Consider the following 20,436-nt stretch of genomic DNA (forward strand, 5'->3'; position numbering starts at 1 on the left):
ATAAAATTAAATAATAATAATAATAATAATAATAATAATAATAATAATGATAATGTTATTTAACAGATTGCTACTCTTCAACATATATATTTTGGAAATATTCTCATAGCTTTATCAAATTATCACAAAAAACCAAATGACCGGTTCATTGTTGACCAAGTACTCATCACCTCACACATCAATACACATCTAAAGTTTTTTTTTTAATAATTAAAACTTTACATTAAATATGAAATTTACATATTCATGATATATATTTTAAGAAATATCCTTCTTACCTTCTCTAACATTTTCTTATTTATTGCGTGACTAACTAATTTTGTAAAGAAAAATATGAAATTTACATATTCATGATATATATTTTAAGAAATATCCTTCTTACCTTCTCTAACATTTTTTTATTTATTGCGTGACTAACTAATTTTGTAAAGAAAAACAAATATGAATTATGATTTTGTTATAATAATTGTGCAGGTCAATTCGCTATTCCTATAAGACTATAACGTAACCATAGCAATACGTCAAAATAATTGTGGATAGTGGTTACTAGCTCCAAGAGTAATTAAACATCTTTGTTAATTAGCGAGCATGTTTCTTTTGTCTAATTTGAAACTGGTGAAGTATTATGTTCACACTTATCCAAGTCGGCTCCTCTCTTGTCCAATCTTTCACCTCAATTTTCTTCTTTTAAGGTTTTTAATGTGTGTTTGGTTGTGAGAAGAAAATATGAAGAGGGAAAGATGTGAGAAAGAATATGAAGAGAGAGAAATAAGTGAGAAATAGAGGTGATTTGATAAATTAATTGGTATGAGTGAAAGATAAAAGAAATAAAGAGAAAGAAGTATGCATTATTTTTAAAATACTAAAATACCTTGATTAAAAAAATTTAATTTAAGTTATTTAACTTTTAGTTTATTTAAGTTAATTATTATAATTAAATTAGCTGAAAAATAACTCACAATAATGTTTTTAAAAAAATGTAGTTAAATTATTTTTCAATATTTCATTGCAGCATATTGTTATTATTGTAGCATAATATTATTGGATACACTAATAAAACAACTAGTTGAATTTAAAGGCTAAGGGATAAATTAGTAAAATAACAAAATATTACATGTCCATGCTTTTTGTTGCAACTTCTTCTCAAGAATGGATAAGGATTCTCTCCTTTTCTTTCTCTGCTGTCATCTGTTCAGCTCCAATTTCAATCATTGATCTAACTTTATTACAATTTTCTTAAATGTATTTTCTTCCATTAATATTTCTTGACTGATGGATTAAAGGCATGATGGTTGGCCGAACATAAAAGGCGGGGACGATCCATATGCCTCAAGATTGGAGAGAAAGGATATTTGAGTGAGTCCCACTACTTTTTATTCTCTATATCTTAATTCATCTCATTTCAAGCCGGAGAAATTGCATAAATTCTTTAAACTTCTCTCTCTTTACAAATTCTCTCTTTTCAACTTCTACTTAACCAATCAGACCCTTAATGATTTTCAATATATATCTCGTGTATATAATTTTATCCTTTTTTTCAAAAGGATCCTCCTAAACGTATTTTGTCTTAAAGAACTTTCAGATGTTTATAATCACAAAGAGAGGGTTGTGTGTTTTCGACAACCAACATAAAATTTTATCCAATTTCTATGACATGAACTAACAATAAAATAATGTGAATACTATGTCATTTCCCGTAAACAACACATTGTATGGCTCAAGTACAGTGTCAAAAGAGTAAAGGTCGTTGCATCGCTGCCCGGATGTAGTGAAAAATAAGTAAGGATTTCCACATTTTCGTAAATGAGTGTGGGTAAAGAAGTTAGTTCATGAGAGAAGGATTGACTTTGGATCATAGAATATAGGCACACTTACTGGAAAATCTTTAGAAATAGTGGATGTTATGGTTAGGATGAAGATCAATTTTATGTGCTTACAAGAAACTAAGTGGGCATGTGAAAAAGCAAAAAAATTAGATAACTCGGGATTTAATTAAGCTTTGGTACACCAGAAAAATTAGATCAACAAATGGGGTAGGGATTATTGTGGATAATGAGTGCAAGAAAGATATTGTGGATGTGAAAAGAATAGGAGATCGAATCATAACCTTGAAATTTGTAATGGAACAAGACACTTTTAATGTTATTAATGCGTATGCACCTCAGATTGAGTTAGCAAACATCTTAAGATAAATTTTTGGGAGGACTTAGAAGTGTACTTTAGGATATATCCAAAGGAGGTAGACTTTTCCTATGAGGGGATCTCAATGGACGTGTAGATAGTGTGGCAATAGGTTTTGAGAGTGTGCATGGGGGGTTTAGCCTAGGGGAGGTGGATGTGGAGGGTAAATCAATCTTAGAGTTTCCGTCGGTTTTTGATCTTACTATAGCAAACACATGGTTTAGGGAAAGAGATGAACATCTTATCACAAATAAAAGTGGGGTGACATGTTCTGAGATAGATTTCTTTCTTATTGGGAAGTCTGATAGAAAGATTTGTTTTGACTGTAAAGTTATTCCGAGGAAGAGCTTGACTACCCAACATAAAATTTTGGTTATGGATTTAAGAATTAAAGGAAAAGCAAAGAGAAGAAATCATATGGTAGCACCACAGATCAAATGGTGGCATTTGAAGGGTGAAAAACAAAGAATTTTCCAACACTAGATCTGGGAGGGAGGTTTAGACAACCACAAGAAAATGCAAATGATATGTGAAACAAGTGGTCCAAGAGATCAGAAAAGTGGCTAAAGAGATGTTGGGTGAATCAACAAGTTTTGGACCTAGAAATAAAGAATCATGGTGGTGGAATGAAAGTGCAAAGTAAAGTTAAAGTAAAAAAGAATTGTTTTAAAGAGTGGTCTAGTTGTAAAAAATTCAAAACATGGGAAAATACAAGAAAGTTAAGAATGAGACCGAGAAGGCGGTGAATGAAGCATGAACCCGAGCTTTTGACAGATTATACCAATCTCTATGAACCAGAGAGAGAAAAATCTATATATAAGCTTGCTAAGGGAAAAGAAAGAAAGACTAGAGATTTGGATCAAGTGAAGTGTGTTAAGGATTTAGAAGGCAAAGTCTTAGTGTAGGAAAAATATATAAAGGATAGGTGGAAGACATATTTCTACAACTCATTTAGTGAAGGATATGATATCTCACCTGACTCTAGCAGAGTCGACATAAGAGAAGAGGATCGGAACTATAATTATTATCGTCGGATTCAGAAACAGGAAGTAAATGAAGCGTTGAAAAAAATTAGTAGCAGTAAGGCGGTTGGGCCAAACAACATACCTATTGAAGTGTTGAAAATTCTTGGAGATAGAGGTATTGGGTGATTCACCAAACTCTTTAATAAAATTATGAGGTAAAAATGCATGTCAGGTAAATGAAAAAGAAACACTTTAGTTTCAATCTATAAGAACAAGAGAGATATATAAAATTGTGCAAATTATAGGGAGATTAAGCTTATGATTCGTACCATAAAATTATGGGAAAGAGTAATTGAACAGAAATTAAGAAAAGAGACTCAAGTGACGAGAATCAATTTGATTCCGAAGGCACAGTTTTCCGATTGAGAATATGAGGTTTTTGAGAGGAACTTCGTCTAATGCTAATAAGGTAATAAATATGTTCGGTCGCTGGAAAATTTCAGAATTTGATCAAATGTTTAGCATTAATTGCACAAGCAGAGTGAGAATATGCAGTAACAGGATTTTATCTTTACCGATTTTTGATGGAAGAATTTCCCTTGCTTATATATGCTATTTAATTAGTTGAACGATGAAGCATATTCTTATTACTCCAATTACTAGTTATAGAATGGTGATGAGGTAATGATACATCAAATGCAAAGAAAAGAAAAAATGAAAAAACCAATTAAGTAGAAGGGTCAAATAGAGGAGCTGCAATATTTACAAATAAATTTGATTTCACATTTCTCACACATCTTGATGAACGGACACCCCCTTCACCATCTGTCGAAATCGACACATTTTCGGTGTGAAGTGTTGTCTCTTCCCAACTTCTGATATGCCAATAATCTAAGGAAAAAATGTGTCTAAATATCATTTTTCTAAATGAAGCTGTCATTTTGTACTAGTGAAACCACAATTTTAACATATCAACATGCAGCTTTTTTAACTGTTAGCAATTTAAATAAAATGATCCTGTCAAGAAATAAAAACTTGGCAAAATATGTTTTGAAGGCAGCACAGAGAGCACCAGGAAACTCAAACCTTATTTAGGCTTTGCAGCAGAAATCATCACAAAAGGCCCATTTCTGATGCATTTAAACCCAACCAGTCCACACGCCTTGCAGAGAGCTTTGAGTTCACGCTCAGAGAGAAAGACGCAGCTCCCGGATACTTGCTTTATACTCTAATATGGGAAACAAATTGGCCACTATTCAAAACTTGATAGAACTGAAAAAAGCTTATAAAACTTTTACAGAGTAGCTTTAGTTACTCTCACTCAGGGTATTAATTCAAACGAGCATGCCAAATATGGACAAAAGTTTTATACCCGGCGAAATGTAGTTAGAAATGGGACAGCGCTAAAAGGCCCGTCCAGTATGTAGGTGGTTGCAACAAAGACACCTCCAGGCCGTAAAACACGGCTTATTTCAGCTACCTGCGAAATCAAGTCATGGAAACAATGGAGGAAAGTGAGTGAAACATGCTATACGGAATGATGATACTCATGATCATATGACAAAACTATGCAAAAGCACTATGATAAATCAATTAAGTAAATTATCCAAAATATTATGCTAATACTGCATAAGCAGTTTATAATCAAAATTGTTTATCATCATTGAAAGCATGAAACATGTTCTTCATAGTTGCCGATACAATACTGCATAAACCTTTTGGGATTCCATGGTCAAACTATTTGTCACAAACCATTTCAATAGATATTCAAACAAATAAAATACTAGTATTTTTGTAAAAATTCCAAATATTAACTAATGATTATTCGCTTACAGCTGCTGATGGTGAAGGCCAACAATGGAGAGCTGCTCCTGCATGCACGGCATCAATAGAACTTGAGACAAAAGGAAGTCTAGCTATGTCTGCTCTAACCAAGATGAAGTTCCTAGCAACAGTAATGTATGTGAAAGATAAATTTAAAATGAATCAAATATTTCTTTTGAACAGCTCAATTAAAACATCGAGTTCAGAAGCTTGGTATGATAAAATTCAAATTGATTCAGAAATTTGTGTACTCTTTTGGAAAGTTATCTTCCTGCTGAACAAACTCGTAACATTGCCTCAACATGTTCTCTGAGTAGTCCAGAGCCACAACCAAAGAAAAAAGTCCACTTTTTGCAAATAATCTTGAAAACATTCCACTTCCACAACTAGCATCGATGATATTTCCACCCAATATTGGTTTTAGGAAACCCTTCATCATTTCAAACTGCAACCAAATTCAACAAAAGGCATGACTAGTTGTTACAGCACATGAAGAGGGAAGACAGAAAGTACCCATTTCCGAGTTCATGTTATTCTAATCAGCCACCAAACGATAATCAAAACAAACTGAATGGTATAGCTCTAACCCTGGATCTAAGTTGGGCTTATATGAGTTAATTTGGAGCTAGATGTACTAACGAAAAAATAGCTTATGGAGCTCACATAAATTACTTTCCGCTTAGATCGATAAGCTCGATTTTTAGTTTATAGTTACAAATACTAACAAGTTAAGGTACAACCTGGTCATCTGATAAGCTGCTTAGCATAAGTAGTTCTTGGATTATTGAATCAGTTTAAGAAGCTCCTCTAAACTCTTAACAAACCTATATAACAAATTCAAGAATCACAATTCTTCCAATTGTATAATATCCCTACTGAAGAAAGTGGAAGATAAAGGAATAAATAACCAATTTATTCACAGGAAACCATATTGAGAAAAAAAACGTGGGTCCAACAAGAGGGAAATGCCGTTAGAAATTGAGACATTTAATTAACCTCTTTCTCAGGACCTGGAAAACCACCCATTACAGAAAAGGTTTGACGCCAGCCCCTCTCATAGAGAAATGATATCAACGGCGTCCTGATTCAACAAACAATCGTTATGCATAGAAGTGGCAACTGGCAAGTCAGCTTCCAATTCAAGTTTACAACATTTAGATAACAAATTCTATTGTTCAGCAGCAGTGTGTCATTATATAACAAACTATTGATATGAACACTATGTTTAATATCTATGCTTCGAACACTGTTTTATCATATCTATGTATGTATGTGGTGCCTAAAATTACTAAAACTAAATACCAGATGTAGGAACATGATTAAATGATAAAAAATGCAGTGTCTAAAACTGTTTCCAGAACTCTTAATAAAACAATGTGGTGACAACTAGTTATAATGCAATGCAACCGTTCTTACACACGGCACCATCATTGTATTTGACAACAGCCATTGCAAATACAGTGTATCTCAAATCCAAGATTTTCTTTTTGGAAAATTCATTGCAATCAACAAATGAAAAACTGAAACATTAGATATATGATAAAGCCGTTTACATTTATTTTCAAGACTTGGTTTGGCTAGAATTAGTTAGTACTTCAAACATTTTCTGTTTCTATCAGAATCACCAACATACACAGTTCAAACAAAGAGACCAAATACAATTAAAGATTAAATAGTTAAAAATAAATAAACATATCATATCAAGGAAAAAAATGAAAATAATAATAGGAAACACGCGTGCCTGAAAAGCTCAGTGGAAGCTGGCATGGATTCACCATAGTTTTTAGCACCGCTTATTGCCGTGAGATCAAGATGAGTTTGGTTACCAACATATGCTTTCTGACAGGTTCTACATTGTAAACTAGATCCAGGGATAGAATCTCTGCATCATATATCCATTCCAATGAAGAAATATAAACCAGTTAGCCATGTGAACGTGAATAGATACATTAGAACAAAAGTAGTCAAACACAGGCATTTCAAGAAACCTACCATGATACCAAACATGCACTAGGTACATGTTTCCATTCACTTTTGGAATAGTCAAAAGTGATTATGAAGACTTAAAATTAACTTTGGGGTTAGTATGCTTGGTTCCACGTTTGAAGCACTTGAATATAATTGATTCTAAATGTAGTTTGGTTTCACGTTTGAGGCATCTAGAATTGATTATGGACGTCTAGAATTGATTTTGACGTGTTTGGTTGATCTCGAGCAGAATTGATTATGCTTTCCAAAATTGATTCTACTTGAAGCTAGGATTTGTAGCTTTTGATCAAACGTGATTTTTACACTAGAATTTATTGTTCAACTCACTTTTGCAAAAAATTCTCCAAACATAAATCACTTTACCTTTAACTCACTTTTATCCAGAATCAATTTTACATAATCAATTTACTCGAAATCAATTTTTTTCACCGCATAACCAAACACGCGCTAATTGATTTTGACATGTTTGTTTCTTCTTGGGTATAATTGATTTTGTCTCATCAAACATGAAATTAGGATTTATAGCTTTTAAGTTTTAACATAATTTTTACACTGAAATATGTAGTTCAGCTCACTTTTATATAAATACATTCAAACATAAACAACTTTACATTCATATAACTAATTAAAATCAATTTTATAAAATCGATCCATTCAAAATCAATTCTTCTCACATAAGAACCAAAGATACACTAACTAACTAGAATTCATTTAACTTCTAAAATTGATTAAAAAGAAGCTAGATTTGTAGCTTTTACCTTTAAATGTAATTTTAGGGCCAACTCAGTTTAGCTTTTACAAAGAAGCTACATTTAGGGTTCAACACAATTTAGTGTATGGTTTATCTTAAGAGTCAAAAACAATTCTAAAGGTGTAGAACTAATTTTTGAATGATTTCGAGGTCTTTATTTCTTCTAAAGTAGAATTGATTCTACTTGAAAATAGAATTTGTAGCTTTTGAACTTAAACGTGATTTTTGGATTGAAATATACTGTTCAACTCAATTGCATAAAATTATTCAAACATAAATCACTTTACATTCAACTCACTTTTAACCATAATCAATTTTACAAAATCAATTCACTCAAAAACAATTTTTCCCACCCCAAAATCAAATATAGGCTAAGTGTATGTTTAGTCTAGCTTTTGGAAGAGGTAAAAGCAATTCTAGAGGCGTAGAATTATATCCAAACATAATCACTTTTAACCAAAATCAATTCTAAAAAATAAATTCACTCAAAGGTGAGAATCGATTACGAACATCAACTACTTACAGGGACAAAGCATGATGAGTTTTCCAATTTAAAGAGTTGTAACACACGGGACAAGCCAAGGGATTGCTGCTCCGAGTAACTTCGTTCTCAACTACAACGGAATCCTTGACAAAAACCACGTTCAGTAATCAATTAATTAAAGTGCTTATTCGATGAACTGCTTAAATGAATAGGAGAAAGAAACACTATTACTTACCACCGTTGGATTGGTGTCAAGAAATGTGGTTGAAGAAGAAGAAGCTCGAAGACGAAAATTAGAAGTGAAAAAAGTGGGTGAGAAGCGCGTGAATGAAGAGATTGTTGGGGTGAGCGTGTACATCATACCGGTTACTGATATGCCTATCATGATTTGAATTCTGTCAGTTTGGCACTGCAACTGCCTCGCCTTCCATCGTTGACGTTTCTGGTGTGTGTGCCTCCTACTTTTTCTTTTTCTTTTTTTAATTTTTTTATCTTGCTAACTTGTGCTTTTTTTAATGGGAATGATCAATTTTTAAAATATAAATAAAAATAAAATTTTCAATGCAAACTTAAAGTTTAGATGGATGAAAATAACACAATGGAGCGGAATGAAATAAGAACGGAATGAAATGAAACATAACAGAACGGAATGAATTGAGCAGCGGTACATAGATCATTCTTCATTGTCATTTCATCACATACACTTCCAAATTGAATGAAAAAAATTGTAAATTGGATTACCATTACATTTCATCCATTATTTATAAATCCAAATTGAATTTAAAAGAATGGTGAATTTCATCATTGCCCCTTACATGTTATCCATATTTATAAATTCAATGAAATCTTATTAATTACCATACCATACCATTCCATTATATTTTATTCCATGCCATCAATCCAAATATAATTTATAAGACATGGACCAACTTATAAAATTTAAAAGATCAATGATAATTGACTTGACATTTTTATCGTAAAATTAATTTCTAAGATGAATGACCCACAAATGAATCATTTAAGAGTATGTTTGATATGACACATTTTTGAGCTTATAGGTTATAGCTTATAAGTTTAAATGATAATTTAGACCCGTTAAATAACGTTCATTTCCTCACGAGCTTATAGCTTACTTTGTTAACTTATAGCTTATTTTCAAACGCTATTTCAAATAGCGTTTTACCTTATAGCTTTTTTTCTTACCTTTTATCCTTATTATTTTAACAAAAATCTACTTTATCTTTTATAATTTATTTTAATTTAAAATTAAATAATTATGTATTAAATATCTTTTATATCATTTTACATTTATAAGTTAGTTGAACCGCTAATTTTATCAAACACTTCAATTAGCTTATCAGCTATCAGTCTCAACCATTATAAGCTATAAGTTATCAGTCATCAGTCATCAATCATAAGTTATAAGTTATCAACTAACTTATCGGTCAATCGTTATTTTTAACAAACAGACCCTAAATAAAAGATCAAAACTTTTATAATAAAAAAAATAAAAAATCTAACCAACTCAAATTATAATATTAGAATTAATTTTCCTACAAAGTGGATATGAGACAATGCATGGACAAACAATTAAATATCGAAAAATGTAGAAGATGTTGATGAAGATGAAACGACAATGAAGACGTTGATGAAGATGATGAGTTATCAACTTTGTTGATGAAAACGCTAGTGGAGAAGATAGTTTCGACGTGGATGTTTCAAAATTTCAAAAATACCAATGCATTTTGTTTACACATTGGTAGAATATTTGATCGGTGTGATATCTTGTTAGAAAATGTGTATTTTTTTATGTGGTGAAACTGACTTGAAAGGGGGTAAAGGCCTTAAAATAGGTATTTTTAGTTGAATACCCACCTAGGAGACTAAGAAACTCTTATATTTTTGTTATCAACCAATGCCTTACTTTTGGAAATTTTTTTTTAGAATAACCACAATTTTCAAAAAAAAATACGTAAATAACTAATGTTTTAAAAAAAGTTACATAAATGACCATTTTTCACTCATTTTCACATTGTCGTCATCCTAGGTGGCGAATACACCTAAAAAAAGACCAAGTCGTCACCCCATGTGGCGACAACACTTAAATTTAAATATTTTGTAAATTGTGGCAGTTTAAAACAGCCGCAAAATTGAATTTTTTTTTTTTTTAAATTGTGGTGGTTTAAAACAGCCGCAATTTTTTAAAAAAAAATTAAATTTGCAACGGTTCTAAACCGTCAAAATGTACAAAAAAAATTAAATTTAAGTGTTATCGCCACATGGGGTGGCGACTTGGTCTCTTTTTTAGGTGTATTCGCCACCTAAGATGGCGACAATGTGTAAAATGATTGAAAAAATGGTCATTTATGTAATTTTTTTGAAACATTAATTATTTAAGTAATTTTTTTGAAAATAGTGGTTATTCTAAAAAAAATTCTTACTTTGAGTAAATGTTTAATTTCTAAGGCCTAAGAATTAAATGATATAGAGAATGAGTAACAATATATAGTAGTGACATCAATTGACATTGTCACAATAAGAAATGCAAGGGAAAAGACCAAAAATAGTCCCATCCATGTCAATCTTTTATTATTAAATTACAACATTTTCTATTTACCTTTTCTTCTATCTATTCTCAATCCTTAAAATATTTTGTTTGACTTATAACAATATGTTAAAATTAATTAGTAGGAAATAATTTGCAGTATCAGAAATCAATATTTGTAACATTTAGTACAGTTGCAAAATTGCCCATCATGTTTATACATTGATGCATTAAGAACAAAACTTTGAAACATTTCTTTTTGTAATCTTAATACATTACATAGTGAGCATCAGTTATATTAGTGGCCAGTTCTTGCAACATACTATGAACCACTTGCATCACATCTTGGAAACCATGGACCACAATAACTTTCTTGCTTTATCAATCCCAATTTTAACTATCAAGAATTAGTATTTTCCCGCCAATATTATTGTTGAGGTTTTTCATATAGCTGGTCAGTTTTACTCAATGATCAAAAACAATGAATTTACACTTGACTCTTGAAGTTGCGAACACCAGAACATGAGGCCCTAGATACCTTTTGTTGGAACTTAGTGTACACACAAAGAGGAAAATGAAAATTAGTATTTAAAATGATTATGCGCTTCGCTTGTATTTGTTTATGATCATAATTATTACTCATACAACACATGTTTTTGGGGATTTAAATGTCGATGAAACCCAAACACGTCATAACTAACTTAGTAAGTTAATAAATTACTTGTAAAACAAGTAACTTAACTAGCAAGTAACTCAATAACTTAAAATTATACTTTAACAAAACTAAGCTATTGCACAGAATATATGAATTACACTTTAACAAAATTAAGTTGTTGAATAGATATATAGAAATTTAAGATGTTCAAATATAAGAAATGATAAAAAAAAAACAAGTCTAAGGTTGATTTTGTTTTTAATAAATTAATCAATCTAAGATATGGTAGTAGACATTACTAATCATTGTATGATTGCCCAATCTAGTGTCTCTTTTAAATCCTTTTTCCATATCTTTGAAAAGTGAAAAATCACCGCACATATGGTTATTGTAACCAATGTCTAAAAACCACACATATTGTCGATTGATTATATATGATTCAACCTAATCCATAAGAAGCATTTCTTCTAATTCTTCAAGCTCATCATGGTTGACTTGCTTCTCTAAACTTAGACACTTGTATTGATAGTATCCTAGTTGATGGTATTTGTAGCCTTTAATGGTGGCCCTATTGAAACTTTCTCGACCCTCGCATTTGCTTCTTGCTCCTCTGAAAGTGTCTCCCCCTTCTTTTTCCATCATTTCCTTCATCATAGGACACATTGAGAGAATATTTTTCGTCTCCATCTTTCTAAAAACCTTTTTTACCTTTACAACCACATAAATGCCAATATAATATTCGAAATCACTTCTTCGAAGTAGAAATTCATTGTCATCTTTAGAAGACCACAAATTTTTAACTTTCATCGGTAATGTGAGTTAATCGGACCCAATTCAATAACAAATAATTATATAAATGTTTTATATATAATAATATTAAGACTCAATTAGTCTTTGGTCACTTAATTTAACTTAAAATTTCACCTTACTCTCTTATTTAATAAATTTTACTTTGTAATCTTTAAAAACTATTTCGTTAACTAATTTAGTTATTTATGTTAAATTTTGTCTAAAAACATTTAATTTGTATTTATGTGGCAATTCGATTGGTAAAATTAGACAAAGTCAGTCATCAAAACTCATTTAACCTAAAAAAAATTAAGTAAAAAATATGTTATTTTCTTCACCTTCATCTTTTCCCCTCCCCTCATCTTCATTTTCATCTTCTTCACAACTCAACAAGCATTTAAACTCTAATATACAACTCATCAAAGATCTCATTTAAAGCCAAAAACTCTACATTCATAAAAATGGTTAAATAAATGAAGAATTCACAACAAGGACCTCCAAACGGAGTGACGACATCAACAAGTCAGTCATAAAGGTCTTAAGTCCAATGAAGACACGGTTTCTGATCAAAGATAACATAGATCAAATAGTAGTTGAAGTGATTTAGGCAGTGCTTTTTCTATGGCAGGCCAGTCTAATATTGATGTAAGGGTTGGGCTTTAATTCCTTACAGTCTCTAACACACCGACTACTGAAGGTGGAGAATAACACAAGAAAAGGGGGGACTGAATTGTGTTCTTTATCAATTAAAAAATTCCCTTTCTTTAATTTCTTTTCTTTCTCTTAGTATCTCATCTTCTGGATATGCTTTTTATATTGCGGAAGCATACTTGGAAGGGAGTTGCATAACCAATGAGATATTCAATTTAACTTCTTTATATCATCAGAACTTCTGACTGGTCTTAGTACAGTTCTAAGGATATTTTGCGTGAATATTCAGAGTTAATTGAATTGTGCAGAAAGTAAAAGACACATTTATTTTTATCCTGGCTCACCTTCTGAATAAGACTACCTCTAGTCCACCTTCCTTAGGTGATCTGCCTCTCAACAAAGGTCTTAATCCACTCTAAAAAATCTTGATTACATCTGCACGATCCTCCGTCGTGACTAACAACCTACATAGCCAACTATTGTGACTAACCCTGCACAAGCTACCCGCAAGTGACTAACCCCTAGATGACTGAACCGTTCAGTGATCCCATCTGGATATAACGTTCATCAATCTAGTAACCTGCACAGCTACCTGCTGTGACTAGCCCCGCACAAGCCAACTGCTCGTGACTAACTATATATGATGAACCGTTCAGTGATCCCATCAGGATATAACGTTCATCTATCTTCTGGAGATTATAGGTGTGCTTCTTTATTAAGCAGATGGTCTCCTATTCTCAATACGGATGTTTACGACACACTGACTAGAAGTCACTTCTGGTGCCTAAACAATCTATCAGAAGTTTCTAAGATATAACACATTACGAGCAACAACTCTATGTGTTTTAAATTTAATTACAAGAACTATACAATATCTTGTATTCTTCTATTCTTGAACTTCAAGATGAGATCTTCTTCTGTAAGCAGATTAAGAGAAGCAGCTCTTGTAAAGGTTGTTTATTCTTCATTGATCTTCATCTTCTTATTCCTAAGCAGAGTTAGAGCAACAACTCTGTTTTGAGTTACTTCTTGAATTGATCCTCATCTTAAAATCTTCTTAAGCTGAACAAGAGCAACAACTCTTTTGATAAATTGCTTCTGAATTGATCTTCTTCTTCTGCTGCATCTATACTGATCATAAAACTTGTTATAACTGACAACACATTGATTAACATCAGTAAACATGAAACACTTTTCGAGCAACAACCCAGTGTGTTCAGTTTCTTTTGTCATCCAATATGAACAATATAAGGACTGATCAGATTTAGTGAATTTCTGATGACTCTATTTGAGCATATTGCATAACATGCAGAGTTTCCTCTTTCACTCTTCTCATAGGCATCTAATGTGTATTTCAACATAATTGATTCATCACACACTTCGCGTATGTTGCCTCTTGATGTAACTTCTGAAGCATGATCTCACATTTCTTCATTTATACTTTCATGCTCAATTTCTCTCTACAGATTTTTTCTCAAGATTTCTCTTTTTCTGCACTCTGTAGTTGCACCATGGGTTCACACTTTGGATGTATATTCAATGCATTTTTGGTGTACGAATGGGCACACTCTCAAGTTTGAAATTTGATATATATATATATAGCTTGATGAGTTACCGTTGGAATTTAGCCGTTGAGATTTGTTTGAATATTGCTTTGAATGCTTTGTTTAGATTGAAACTTTAATGACAAGTGTTGTTCTTGGCAGAACCTTATCTTTAACATGATGATCGCAGTTGATGGCGCGTTTCTTTGGTTAATCTTGTCTTTCCGATGCGCTGCATGTGGCTTGCTTCTTCAATCAACCTTGGGAGTTGTTCCTTTTAAATGTTGTAACCGTTTTGCTTATGATGATGTTTCTAACAGCTTCCCATTTGATTCTAAGCTTTGTATTTTATTCAATTTGTATGTTGAGCTGTAGATTCTTCATTGGTTCACAAGTGACTCTGTTGTTGTTTGCGTTTTATATGTCACTGCGTTACTCTATCAAAACTTCTGATCTTCTGTTTATGTGATCTTCTTGTTGTAACGGATCTTCATGTATATTGATATTTCCTTTTCAATTCCTTTGAAGCTTTTGATGTACTTTCTGATTTCGTGCTTGTTGTATGTGAACGTTGATATTTCTATTTAACTCTTTGAATATTGTCTTGTTGAATTCTAGCTCCTTGTGATACTGTTGTTGTTGCATGTTCTTCTGAGTGGGCTTGTTTTACATGTTCTTAATCAGAACATCTGATGAATTTTAGCTTCTTCAATCTTCTAGATGTTTGATTCTTCTTTCATATCTGTGCCAGTTTATGATGTAGCCATTGGACTCTTTTTCTGATGAATCCTGTATAAGGCTTATAGCATAATATCTGCACACTAAGTGAAATCATTAGTAATAAAATTGTTACTCACAAAATATATGCTTGTTATCATTAAAACCAGATTTTGAACAGAGATTCTCAATCTTGTTCTAACAACTACATCTCTATGGCTATCTGAATTGCTTCCTTCAAGGTCACGGCTTCTGCTTCTATGATTGAATAGAGTCCAAAGTACCAAGTTATACCTGTAATGACAAATCTACCATAACAATGTCTAACACACCGACCCTTATTTGTTGTTTTTCTTTGATTTTTGAACCCGACATCCAAGTTATACTACAAACCAACCAACATTCAGTGGAGTCCAAACTAGTTGGTAGTTGTTACCATTATTATCAAAGCTATGGTCTTCTAGAGTTTTAAACTAATCATGCCAAGTATGAAAAGCATGCATGCATAAGTGCATTATATTATCTCTCTTATTATTCCAAATGAAATTATTTCTATTATTCCGCCACACCCAAATCAACACGACAACTCTCCCTGCAACCCTCATATCCTCTTTACTACAAACATCCAGGATAATAGACTCAACATCATTAAAAATATGTAGAAGAGGCTCTATAATAGAAGGCAACCCTGCTACCCTCCAACATTGGTTAATAGAATTACAACCAAAGAACATGTGTCAATCATCTTCTTCACTATCTTCACACAATTGACAATTCAAAGGACAAAAGACATAGTGTTGACGAAGTTTGACTCGAGTTGGAAGGAAACCTTTATATATGCGCCAAATTAAATGTTTTTCTCTAGGAGACGCTTTAATATTCCACAAAATCCGCCAATCTCCTTCATCACTATGGTCCGTCTGATTTGATTGGACCCTCCTCAACAACCTGTAACCTAATTTGACACTATAGTCTCCATCTTGCTCTTCTCTCCATATTATTCTATCTTCTAACACATCTTCAACAAGAGGAACTTTTAGGATCTCATAAGCAACTCCATGTGTAAATAAATGTCTAATTTTCTTGGCATCCCATTGTTTAACATTAGCTAACATAAGGTCATTGACATAAATGTTGTACACATCTTAACCTTGAGGTGTTCCTAGCCAACTCTCTTCTTCACCTCTATGCCAAGGCTCGGTCATGACCTTAATCCTACTTCCATCCCCTATTCGCCACCTACATCCAAGATTCAAGACACTCATAGCTTTCCATAAACTTCTCCAAACAAAACTCGAGTTATTTCCAATATTAACTTTAAAAAAGGATGTAGGATAATACATTGATTTAAAAATTCTAGCTACCAAGGTCTCCGATTTTGTCATCATGTGCCACCCTTGTTTAGCCACCATAGCCATGTTGAAACATTTAAAGTCTCTGAACCCCAACCTCATTCCTTCTTAGTACAAGTTAACCTCTCCCACGCAAGCCATCTTATACCCTTATTATTGCTCCCACCTCCCCACTAAAAAGAATTCAACATCTTCTCAATATCACTAACAGTTGCATCCGGTATAACAAAAACACTCATAATATATGAATGTATAACTTGAAGCACTGATTTTTTCATAACTTATTTTCATGCCTTAGACAACGATCTACCCCTCAAAGAATTTATCCTCTTCCAAATCTGATCTTTTAATAATAGAAAAAGTAGCTTTTATACTTCTACCAATCATCAAAGATAGACCCAACTACGTTCTTGTTCCTAGCACATGACAAACACCCATAATTCGAGCGAGATCTTCTTGAGCTGGTCAACTAATATTACAATTGGAAAACACTTCAGACTTGGTCATATTTATTTCCTAACCCGACACTTCTTCATAGATACTAAGTAACTCCATAAGATGTGAAACCTCTGATAAATTAGCCCTGCAAAATAAAAAACAATGGTCAGTAAAAAATAGATGGGCAACATATCTAAACTTCGTGAATATCTCCTCTATTAAATTAAAAAATATTTAAACATATGAAACATTGTATATTACTAATATGAAAAATGATATTCTTACACCCAAATTATACGCTACACCGTATTTACTGTTCACCATTACGGTGAACAGTGTTTTATTAAAAAAATAATAATTTAAAAAAAATCAATTTTTTTTGGATTAAATAAGACTGGTATAAAAATTGTGTGAGTAACCAACTTCATCACTTCATTCACCAATATTTTATACTTCATTAACCAACTTTACTTTACTACTAAAAATTATTTTTAATATATGAGTGCTTATTAACCAACTTCATCATTACATTAACTAACATTTTACAAAGGCCGTCTCAATTTTTTCAGAGGCCCTGTGTAGATTGGTCTTAGTTTAATTATGGAAAAACAAATAGAGGCCATATATGACCATAGTTTAACCATTATAAGTATTTTATGAGGCCCTATGCGGTAGTCCGTCTTGCACGCCCTCAAAGACGATTTTAGACTTCGTTAACCAACTTTATTTTACAACTAAAATTATTTGTAATATTTGGGCGCTTATTAACCAACTTCATCTCTTCATTAACCAACATTGTATACTTTACTAACCAATTTTATTTCACTACTAAAAAATCATTTTTAATATTTGGACGTTTTATTAACCAAACAATAAACTATATTAACCAACTTTTTACACTCAATTAATCAATTTTATGTTACCACTATTCATGCACTGATCATATCTGACCATATAACTATTCACGATCACTATTAACATTAGCTTGTGATAAGTTAGATATAAATGTAAAATATGGTATATGGATAACATAGTTCTACTAATCAAGTGTACAACAATTTTTTTTATATCGTTAAGAATCCCAAACGGTTTTTTATTAAGAAACCTGAACGTATTAAAAAAATAGTTAATATTTTGTAATAAAATCTGTATATTAATAATCGAACAGTTTCTAGAAGTATCCTAAGAGTGATCATAACACAAACTACTACGGAAGGTTAGTTTTGTAATTGAGCATCAAATGAATTTTAAAATTTGAATATCCCTTAATTAACAACCACGTATACAACCGGTAGGATTCGCTTTTTTGTAACGGATAATTATTGTCGTGTTTGAAAATACCGTTGCATTCCCACAATGTCCTGATTTAAGACAAAAATACCCTCGCGATTGAAATCTTTGGCAAAGGAAGAAAAGTGTGTGAAAAAGCCAAACTTGTTGGGTACATGTGAAGAGTGAAGTTTAATTTCTTGGAACACGAAGCAGATGATAATGAAAGACAATGATGAGTGATGAAAGAAAGATGCCCATTTCACACGTGAAACTTTTTGATGGTTTTTGCTTGTGTCCCACGAATGGTTTCAATGGAAAAGAATAGAGAGAATAGAGAATAGAAAATTCTAGTTCAATCTCGCAAATCTGGGAAAAGCATCACTTGATTGAATTGAATCCAATGCATTTATTTGATGCCAAGAATAATAAAATTTTAGTATAAAGTCAGCAAATTAGTTGGCAAGTCTTGACTTTTTGCACATGAATGTCACGAGATATCTGATCAACGAATGTATACTTTGTTCCTACAACCCATTAAGTAATAGTTTCATCAGTTTTGCCATTGCCAACAAGAACATGTCATGAGTATCTGTTATGTTTTAGAAAAGGTTTATTAGTTTGTAATTAGTATCATTAGTACATTACAGTTGGAACTTTTACATAGGGAGGATCATCATTTATAAAATATACTTTATAAACCAAAGTGCACAACCACTGTGATTTTTATTTAATTATTATAAGCTTTGTGGTTCCGGTTGGTAAAGTTCGATTAAGATGGAAGGGTTATTGGTAAGATTTAGTTTGACAAGATTATATTTTAAACTTATAACTAACCACTAATTTATATATTTAAAAAAGACATGTTTAATGCCTTCACAATCTCAAGTGTCACTAGTTTAAAGGTTTTTTATATAAATTAATTCATGTAGTTTGTAGTTTAAAATTTTAAATTTATTATTTTTCTTTATTTATCTACCATTGTTTTAATTGAAAAAATTAAAAATTAAAAATATATAATTTAACTTAATTAGTGTTTTAGTCTCGTATTTTAGTTTTATTCGTGATTAATTAATCTATTTAAAATTTAAATAATTTTGATTGCACTCACAACTTTACACTTAAAATTAATAATACACATAAGTGACAAATTATTAAAAAAAAATATATTATTATTTGTTTTGAGTGCAATGAAATTGAAGTAAAACAATTTGAATTAGAAATATGAATACTTATATTTTATTACATTGCATGTTTATAAGAAAGATTCATCATAAATTTTACATATTACACTGCAAATTAAATCGATTATTTTCTAGTAATTCAATCTATTTTTAAATCTCACACTATTTAAAAATTAAAATTAATAATAATTTATATATAACATCCACCCTCTTCAGTTTAGTAAAATACAATTTTTTAAATAATAAAGCTGTGAAATATTCAAAATTAACAAATATCTACAATTATACTAGTATAGATTTGAGATCGAGCTGAATATATACTATTAATTTATAAATTATCTATTTTAAATTCATTCACTATCCATAGGCTAAATTATAAATTTGATCTTAGGTGATGAACAAAACTAATCATTTTAAATTCAAATAATTATGTTTATATTCTCACTTATTTTTACTAAAAATTAATGATATAACTATTTTTTAATAAATTAAAACTTAAGTGAAAAAACATTTAAAAATTCCAAATACAAATGAGATGGAGTATTACTTACATATTCTAATTCAAATAATAAAAAAAATAAAAGAAAAGAAATAAAGTTTAATGTTTATCCGTTGAATTAGGTCTTTTAAAATCTTTACCACCTTTTAATCTCAGTTAGTTGGCTTATCCAATTATTCTTTGACAAAAATCAAGAGAATAAAAAAATAGTTATGTAATTATCATCATCCAAAAAAGGGAAGATTAAAGGAGAGGAAAAAACAAAACAAAAAACAAAAAAGGTAAGAATTGACATTTGAGTCAAGGGCAAGAAAGTAATAACAGTAATACTCCTCTCATAACAACCGACATGTGGCGGTACATGCGGCGCACATGCTTTACCGTCCAAACTTGAAACAACCAAAAAGTAATACGTATACTAATTTTACTGGAGCGGTTTTTAAGATTCAAAAATCAAAATCAAAAAATTTAAAGAGGGAACCAAACGCTTTAATTAATTAATTAATTAATTAAAATAAATCAAATTAAACAAAAAAAAAAACTGAGATATTAATTAATTAACTTATATATAGAGATGTGAGAGACTATAGTTACTATTG

The 20,436-nt window shown here is 31.2% G+C and overlaps 1 protein-coding gene across 1 annotated transcript; it reads right to left on the reverse strand.

Moving 5' to 3' along the window:
- Positions 1–3,787: 3,787 nt before the first annotated feature.
- LOC131662048 (uncharacterized methyltransferase At1g78140, chloroplastic) lies at positions 3,788–8,687 on the reverse strand. Its single transcript, XM_058931727.1, has 9 exons — positions 8,430–8,687; positions 8,234–8,337; positions 6,712–6,852; positions 5,967–6,051; positions 5,222–5,415; positions 4,980–5,091; positions 4,519–4,626; positions 4,233–4,374; positions 3,788–4,037 (listed from the first exon to the last, which is right to left on the reverse strand). Exons 1-8 carry the CDS (start codon positions 8,577–8,579, stop codon positions 4,234–4,236), a joined length of 1,035 nt encoding a protein of 344 aa, XP_058787710.1. The 5' UTR covers positions 8,580–8,687; the 3' UTR covers positions 3,788–4,037; position 4,233.
- Positions 8,688–20,436: the final 11,749 nt, after the last annotated feature.

This window comes from Vicia villosa, linkage group LG3 (assembly GCF_029867415.1).
Source record: "Vicia villosa cultivar HV-30 ecotype Madison, WI linkage group LG3, Vvil1.0, whole genome shotgun sequence".
In the NCBI taxonomy this organism is placed as follows: Eukaryota; Viridiplantae; Streptophyta; class Magnoliopsida; order Fabales; family Fabaceae; genus Vicia; species Vicia villosa.

Coding starts and splice junctions, on each gene's coding strand:
- LOC131662048 (XM_058931727.1), bottom strand. CDS start 8,579: ATGATAGGCATATCAGTAACCGGTATGATGTACACGCTCACCCCAACA. Junction 6,853..8,233: donor ACTCATCATGCTTTGTCCCT/GTAAGTAGTTGA, acceptor TATATGATGCAG/AGATTCTATCCCTGGATCTA. Junction 6,052..6,711: donor GCTTCCACTGAGCTTTTCAG/GCACGCGTGTTT, acceptor TTGTTGAATCAG/GACGCCGTTGATATCATTTC.